General features: G+C 46.2%; 1 protein-coding gene across 1 annotated transcript in view; it reads right to left on the bottom strand.

Annotated features, from left to right (window-relative positions):
- Positions 1-8,090, bottom strand: part of smurf2 (SMAD specific E3 ubiquitin protein ligase 2) — a 141,071-nt gene extending 132,981 nt beyond the window's left edge. The window contains exon 1 of the mRNA XM_063196204.1: positions 7,646-8,090. Coding sequence (XP_063052274.1) covers positions 7,646-7,697 — 52 coding nt within the window. The 5' untranslated portion in view covers positions 7,698-8,090. The remainder of the gene's footprint in view (positions 1-7,645) is intronic.
- Between the last annotated feature and the right edge of the window lie 793 nt (positions 8,091-8,883).

Below are 8,883 nucleotides of genomic sequence, written 5' to 3'. Positions count from 1 at the left end.
ACTGTCCTGTATAGCAGTGTTTCTCAACTGGACCCACCATTTTCCACTCTCATTCGGTCGCGACCCAATTTTTTTAGCGTTCAAGTCAATTCAACGCAATTCTCGAAATGTAACCAAGACTCGAATGACTGGTTGCACGCTATCTATCTCGCATAAACATTCAGATTGTATCTATGACGACAGATATAAATTGTTGTAAATTGTTGCAGGAAAAGTTGGATTTTTTTTTTTTAGAATTACGTTTTTTTTACACCAAGGCTCCGCGACCCACCCATGACCCCTCCGCGACCCACTTTTGGGTCGCGACCCACCAGTTGAGAACCCCTGCTGTATAGTATAATGCCATCACTTCAGATCACTGTCCTGTACAGTATAATGCCATCACTTCAGATCACAGTATGTATAACGCCATCACCTCAGATCACTGTATGTATAGTGTCATCACTTCAGATCACAGTATAGTATAATGTCATCACTTCAGATCACTGTCCTGTACAGTATAATGCCATCACTTCAGATCACAGTATAGTATAATGTCATCACTTCAGATCACTGTCCTGTACAGTATAATGCCATCACTTCAGATCACAGTATGTATAACGCCATCACCTCAGATCACTGTCCTGTACAGTATAATGTCATCACTTCAGATCACTGTCCTGTACAGTATAATGCCATCACTTCAGATCACAGTATAGTATAATGTCATCACTTCAGATCACTGTATGTATAACGCCATCACTTCAGATCACTGTATGTATAGTATAATGCCATCACTTCAGATCACTGACACACCAATCTGACCTGTAATGGATCTAATCATGCTCGCTCGCAGCATCCAGGCACCTGCCAAGGACAAGCGTCTTACACAGGGGTGCATTTCTCAAAAGAGAAGTTGTTAGCCTGTTAGCAACTTCGGTAGTTGCCAATGGGAAAATGCATTGAAAACAACAAAGTAGCTAATGTAGTAAGCAACTTTGGTTTTGAGAAATTCTCCCCAGAGCGGTCAAAAATAACGACCCAGCAAGGTGTTGGATCTCTGTCTCCTAGCCTGATTATCATCGACTCTCAAAATGTCTTCGAGACTTGGTGCGACCAAGAGCATAACAATTAACGTTTCCCAAACGGCATGGTTGACCCGCCTCCCTAGGTGTGCTACAGATTGACTGGTGTGCGACAAAGTGGGTTGAGATCAGAAACTATATTTACATTGCTCTTGGCCCGACTAGAAGCAACGCCGGAGTGTCGGCCGGAGTGTTGTGTCACTAGGAGGGCATGGCCTGGCTATCTGTCTCCATCTCTCGTTTACTTCCTTAGCACCCTCTGACGGGGAGCGACACAGGTGCTGGATCTCAAATGGCGCATCTGTGCACTTCGGGCACTATAATGTCTTAGTGCGCAACTAATACGCCATACACACTGAAACATGAACACTGAAGTGAACAAGTGCACCATGAGATTCAGCAATGGACTCGGGACAGATCGTTGGCAAATCATTGCAACAGCATCCTCACTTACCATTAGTCAGGCTCCAGTCAGGCAATCTAGCCCTGCCAAATAAGACCTGTGTGTGTGTGTGTGTGTGTGTGTGTAATATGGAGCCAGCCTGCTGTCTACTCCTGTCCTGAACACTCAAAACTGAAAAAAACAGTTTGGTTAAAGAGGAGACGAGTGGAGTGGGGGTGTAAAAGGAAAGCGTTAAAGTCTGAACATCTTACCTCGCAACACAACAGAGAAGACATTTACACAGATTCACAAAAGATAGCCAGGAGGCAGACGCAAGTGTGACGGAGGTCATCTTGCACCTGTTCATCCCCCTCAGGGATCGAACCTGCAACCTCGTCAACTACAACGGCCCGGCAATGGGAGATACAGTACGATACTGCTGGACCAAGAGACTAGTCTCCCGGCCCAACGGCATCGACACTGTATGAGGCTTCGGGAGGGAAGTTTACAAACGTTCCACACCAACTCTGCTAGTTATCCTCCGTTACAGAAGGAAAAATATTACAAACCAGCATGGTAGACGAGACAGGGCCGTAAACAAGCTTTTTTTTTCTATCACCAGTCAAACTGGCTAGCTGATGTTCACAGTACCAACCAAACAACCCATGCATTTATGGGTCAAACTGGCTGGTAAGTTTCCTTGCCAAAATACCAGCCAAAATGAAATGTTCACCAGCATCTGGTCGGTGGGCAGGTGTTCACTTCATTTAGAGCCTTGGTGGCAGGGCTCATGTCCAAAAAGACCCCATTTCATGTAGACTAGTGTTTCTCAACGGGGGCGGTACAGCCCCCCAGGGGGCGTTGGGGAGCCTTAAAGGGGCGTTAAGAAGGATACAGTTGAGAGGGGGCGGTACTTAGTTGCCATTGGGGGGCATTAGTCCAATTTTTAATACTAAGGGGGGCGTTGTCAGGGCGTTGTCAGGTTTATGATGATGTCAAGGGGGCGTTGGGAAGCTTGTGATGAGGCCAAGGGGGCGTTTGTTCACAAATAATTGAGAACCACTGATGTAGACATATTGTAGGACATTGGCATTCATAAAGCAAGGCTGCACATTGTAATAATGTAGTGTGAACAACACACTACAAAAGCTTAGTTGTCTAAATACTCAAACCCACATGAAATAGGTCACAGATGTAGAGGACGGGGGGGAGGGGGGTACATGGATGGTGTGAGTCAGACAAGATAATGATAAACACAGAAGCCATGAGAATGTGTGTGTGTGTGGGGGGGGGGGGTCAGTCTTCTGTACGATAAGGGCATAGCCTCACACCACAGACCCAGAAGAAAGAAAGCACTTCCAGTCTGGCCTGGCATGCCCTGGCCGCACGCACGCACGCACGCACGCACACACACACACACACACACACACACACACACACACACACACACACACACACACACACGAGACACACACACACACACACACGAGACACACACACACACACACACGAGACACACACACACACACACACGAGACACACACACACACGAGACACACACACACACGAGACACACACACACACACACACACAGTGCAGAGGGAGAAGGCCATACTATAAAGAGCCTCTGAGAGACTCAGACTGTCAAACGTGGCACACTGCACTGCAATCAGGAAAACGTCAGCGACAGGAGACAGCACAAAAACCATCATGCCGCCCTCAAATGTCTAGACATGTTTATGCAAACATACACGCACGCACAGGCACACACACACACACGCACACCTAAAATATGAGCCTACAAGACGTACACGCACATAGAAATATGAACAGTCTTTGCGAGCCAAAGGGGAAAGAAATTGAAGAGGAAAGAATGAGAGAGAGTGAGAGAGAGAAAGAGACTGTGTGTGTGTGAGTGTGAGTGTGAGTGTGAGTGTGAGTGTGTGTGTGTGTGTGTGTGTGTGTGTGTGTGTGTGTGAGTGTGTGTGTGTGAGTGAGTGAGAGAGAGAGGGAGAGAGACTGTGCAAGACTGCATTGGTGTGTGTATGGGCAAGAGACAGAGAGAGAGACAAAGAGAGAGAGAAGGGAGGTTCCTGTAATCTAGGGAGACTGTGCTGTGCTGTAGTGTGCTGTGCTGTGCTGTGCTAGTGTGCTGTGCTGTGCTAGTGTGCTAGTGTGCTAGTGTGCTAGTGTGCTGTGCTGTGCTGTGCTGTGCCGTAGTCTGCTGTGATGTAGTCTGCTGCGCTGTGCTGTGCTGTGCTAGTGTGCTGTGCTAGTGTGCTGTGCTAGTGTGCTAGTGTGCTAGTGTGCTGTGCTGTGCTGTGCTGTGCTGTGCTGTGCTAGTGTGCTGTGCTGTAGTGTGCTGTGCTGTGCTAGTGTGCTGTGCTAGTGTGCTGTGCTGTAGTGTGCTGTGCTGTGCTGTGCTAGTGTGCTGTGCTGTGCTGTGCTAGTGTGCTGTGCTGTGCTAGTGTGCTAGTGTGCTAGTGTGCTAGTGTGCTAGTGTGCTGCGCTGCGCTGCGCTGTGCTAGTGTGCTAGTGTGCTAGTGTGCTGTGCTGTAGTCTGCTGTGCTGTAGTCTGCTGTGCTGTGCTGTGCTGTGCTGTGCTGTGCTGTGCTGTGCTGTGCTGTGCTGTAGTGTGCTGTGCTGTGCTGTGCTGTGCTGTGCTGTAGTGTGCTGTAGTGTGCTGTGCTGTGCTGTGCTGTGCTGTGCTGTGCTGTAGTGTGCTGTGCTGTGCTGTGCTGTGCTGTGCTGTGCTGTGCTGTGCTGTGCTGTGCTGTAGTCTGCTGTGCTGTAGTGTGCTGTAGTGTGCTGTAGTGTGCTGTGCTGTGCTGTGCTGTGCTGTGCTGTGCTGTGCTGTGCTGTGCTGTGCTGTGCTGTAGTGTGCTGTGCTGTAGTGTGCTGTGCTGTAGTGTGCTGTGCTGTAGTGTGCTGTGCTGTGCTGTGCTGTGCTGTAGTGTGCTGTGCTGTAGTGTGCTGTGCTGTGCTGTGCTGTGCTGTGCTGTGCTGTGCTGTGCTGTAGTGTGCTGTGCTGTGCTGTAGTGTGCTGTGCTGTGCTGTGCTGTGCTGTGCTGTAGTGTGCTGTGCTGTGCTGTGCTGTAGTGTGCTGTGCTGTGCTGTGCTGTGCTGTAGTGTGCTGTGCTGTGCTGTGCTGTGCTGTGCTGTGCTGTGCTGTGCTGTGCTGTGCTGTGCTGTAGTGTGCTGTGCTGTGCTGTGTTCCCCTTGCACGCCTCACATTCCCAGCATTCCTCCAGCGGCCCGTTTAAAAAACCATCAGCAGCACCAAAATAAGATGCACCATGCACCCACGGATACAGTAGAAAGAAATGTGTACTCAAAAACCTAGGAAGCCCTCTTAGCAATCGAAATATATATACTATAAAGTCAAGTCATAAAAAGATACATCAAAATCATATCAAAATCAAATACAATCACACATGCCCAAAGCTTGGGTCCTAGTAGACTAAAACATTAAGACATCCTGCGCAGGATAATGGATAAAAAGCCATTCAAAGAATTAGGAGCAGACCTCTAAGAAATCAGGAAAAAAATTATAAAACGAGACAGACATAGCACTTTCAAAACTTGGGTTCTGCTGCATAAAATACATAAAAGTAGTGTCAATCTGAACATCTGAAACACTCGCTGACCTCTCTCCACTGTGCAGTGAGTGAGTCAGCAAAGCAGAGCCCTAGGCTATATATTGAACATCTTGGACAGACAGAGCCTCTGTGTTAAGTCTACTAGACTACACAGACGTGTTCTACAGACAGAGGTGGATGTCTGGAGGCAGCTGCACTGCATCGACTGAGGAGAGGAGGGAGTGGAGTGTGGAGTGGAGTGGAGTGGGAAGGAAGACCAGAATACTGATGCCTTGGAGAAATGCCTTGACACTCAACTTAAAAACCTGTGCACAACCGACTAGGGATGGCACAAACCGCACCGAAAACCGAAACCGTACAATTCACACATATACCGAACCGAACCGTGCAATCCGTCCCAAACCGCAATTCATGTGCTGCCCAGAAAAATATGTAAAACAGACATTCTAGGAGTATCTTATCCAGTCTCTCTGATTAAAACATTAGCGTATAAGACCAATCAGAGGATGACACAATTAAAATCACACCATTTTCAAATTATGAACCTATACAATAAGCCTATTATAAGCCTATACATCGCTTTTTAACTGCAGTTATATAAATATTGTTTAATATTCCCATTCCCAATCATTTATCATGAACAAAAAAAAAGAACCGAAAACCGTGACCTTGACACCGTGATATGAACCGAACCGTGAATTTTGTGAACAGTACCACCCCTACAACCGACAGACAGCGCAAAACCCACCTTCTTTGAGTTCAGTTCAGTCAGTGCTGGGGTTTTTTTTAGCAGGCATGACTCCACGCCAATAACATCAAGACAGAATGCCTGGGCTCAGACACATTAATTAGAGCGCCTGTTCTCAGTTACCTCATCTACAAGTGTTGGCTAAAAATAGCTTTCTCCTCGTACCCACAGAACACCAACTGGTCTCCGCAGCATTTAGAGGAAAGGTTTGTACCATCATCTGACATGCACAAGTCGTTTCCCACAACATTGTGAGTGTAAACACCAGCCTTAAAAAAATCACAAGGACTATTTTTGTAGCCATTTGTGTTGTGTTTTTGGCTCACACAAAGATCACACAATGACAATGTCTCGAGTCGACAACGACAAAAGCCAATGGTTGTTCTTTCCGTGGGAATAGCTGGTTTCAAGCTCTTTCGCACTGCTGCTTTTCTGCCAGCGTTTTTACCAAATTAAATATTTAAACTGGCCGTTTCAAATAAGCATCAGCAGTGTTGGAATCTGCCTCGACCCGGTGTTGGAAATACACGATTCATTCCGCCTGTCAACCTTCGCCTCCCTGCAGTCAAAACATTGTCTCTTCCGTGTAAACTTGCAGATGTTTGGGGTTGTCAGACAGGGTGAAAATCCCCGAATAGCACCGGTCGGGGGAAAGGGGAAGATGTAGCCTACTTGCCCCTGGCCAACTCCCATGATACGCAGGCAGCCAAGTACAAACATAATCTTGACAAAACACACCATACCAAAGCACAAAATACACACCAGATATAGCCTATCATTTTTACCTGTTTTACCTGTTACAGTAATAGATTAGTATGCCTACAAATAATTCGAGATAATGTCAATTATCTCTCTAAACATGCCTGATTATGAACGAGGGCATAATAGCATCGTATAATGCAATACAATAAAGAGTTGATTCCATATAACTTCTTTATCTGAAAACGAGAGGTACATTTTACCCTCATTTGCTCTGGTAGGCTACAGCATTATGGTATGTCTACTCTGGCAAAACGCCCAAATTCAACAGATTTACAACTCTGGTCAAGGTCTCCAAATATGTAGCAGCAATGTCTTCTCCTCCCTGGAGAAATATACCTACATTATAGGATTTTAAGGACCACTGGGCCTCTTGCAATAGTCTACAGCCGAAATGCTCCAATCGAGCGTGCTGCAGTCTTCAAGTTACAAAGTTACAATGCAGCTAGCGTCACACATTCCATAGTTCTAGACTTCCTAAATTTTGCAACACAGTTTCAGACAAGTTCGAATCAGGCTGCCAATCGTCCTACATGTAGAACTAGGCTAGACTACTACAGGATAGAATAGTTGCACCAATCTATTTTGTTATGTTTCACAGTACAACATATGAATGCAAATCAGTAGTCTTTAATACCATGGCCAAACTATAGGGCGTAGATAGGCTAATCCAACAGGCAACCTAAACAAGGAGCAAATGTTAACACACGAATGCAAAAGGTAGCTAAACATTGCCAAATAAGCTCGTGCAATGTAAACTGCGTGAATTAGCTCGATCTGCTAGGCAGACATGAAGCTAAACATATCGACAGTTTACCACTGTTTGGCTGAAATGAAGGTTATACCTGGTTATTCAGCAAACCACTGCTGTCGGTAAATGTATCACAATGCATTTTGAGGCACACAAGTTATTTGATTGGGAGTTTTGAGCACAATGCTGCTAAATACAATAGCCGATGAACATGTATTACACGTCCAATGACCTGCATCGAAAACCGTAGCTAGCTTAGCCGGAGTTGCAAGAGAGGGCAATGTAGCGTAGGAAACAGCAAACGCGAAAAAGGGCTGCAACATTGAGGGTTTAAATTCTTACCTGTCAACCGCAGTTTCACTGGGCCATTTCTCCTCACCCCTTGATTAGACATGTCCCTTTGTGTTCCAGCTTGATGAAAAACGTATCAAAAATGTTTACAAATCATAAATCTTGGTGAAATAAGCCACCCGGCCCCCCTGGTTTCTAGTTTTACAGTGAATGGGGAGTAATGGAGTCACGGCATTGTAGCCCGGATGTGCATAGCACAACCATTACCCTAACATTCGAGCAGCGCAACTCCGCAGGGCCCGTGGAACAAAAAACCTCAATAGAGAGAGGATATAAAACGTTGAAAAATACTAAAAGTGATTTGTTAACTTCTCCGAGCGCCGAGGGAGCGAAGCCAGTCGTTCAGTTCTACGAGAGAAGCAGAGTATCCACGTTGACGGGAGACCTACGTGAGTGCGCCTCTCTCCATCTTCGGGAAGGCTGCACACCAAGAACTGGTCGGCGCTCTTGTTTGGAGCAGATGTAAAGTTGTGATTGAACTGCCCCTTTCCGTAGAGCCAAACTCAACTTGGCTAGACCCAGCTCCCGGCTGCGGCTCTCTGCTGACACCCACTGGCCATGAGATCGTACTGCAAATAGTGTGATGAATTATTTTCCTTTTTTAAAATAGTGATAAAAAAAAACATACAAAACATTTGAACAGAATTTCATTGCAAAATGGTGTATTTCCATTTTGGGAAATTGCTTTTGTATGGAAATTGCAAAATGCGTTTTATATAGGCCTAGGTTTAAAAAAGTATGTTCTCAAAATATTTCAATGGCAAGAATTCACACATAGGCCTAGATTATAGGCCTATCCCAGGTAGCAAAGTTTATCTGGCCCACTGTTGGCCCGATCCTTTTTTCGCGAGTGGAAACAGTCGGCCCGATTCTGGCTTTGTCCGCGGCCCAATAATGGTCCTATTACCGTATGCCGACAGTGTCGGCTCAGTGTTGGCTCAGTTACTGCATGAGACTGACCGTTATTTTCTGTGTCGGCTGAGTGTTGGCTTGGTTACTGCATGAAGTGACAGTTATTTTCAGTGTTCTATGAAGTGTTGGCTGAGTCACGGTAACCAGTGTTCCAGCCGAGCCGACACTCAGCCGACAGTGCCGACATTCCGCCAAGATCGGGCCGACTGTTCTTAACGGTTCTTGCTACAGGACTTCTGAACAGCCATTTCCAATAATAAAATGCAAATAAAATGTTGGATACACCATTTTGCAACAAAACTCTTCAATTACATGCA

This window comes from Engraulis encrasicolus, chromosome 1, assembly GCF_034702125.1.
Source record: "Engraulis encrasicolus isolate BLACKSEA-1 chromosome 1, IST_EnEncr_1.0, whole genome shotgun sequence".
In the NCBI taxonomy this organism is placed as follows: Eukaryota; Metazoa; Chordata; class Actinopteri; order Clupeiformes; family Engraulidae; genus Engraulis; species Engraulis encrasicolus.
Note: the sequence above shows the minus strand (reverse complement) of the source record. Positions and strands in the feature narration are given on the sequence as shown.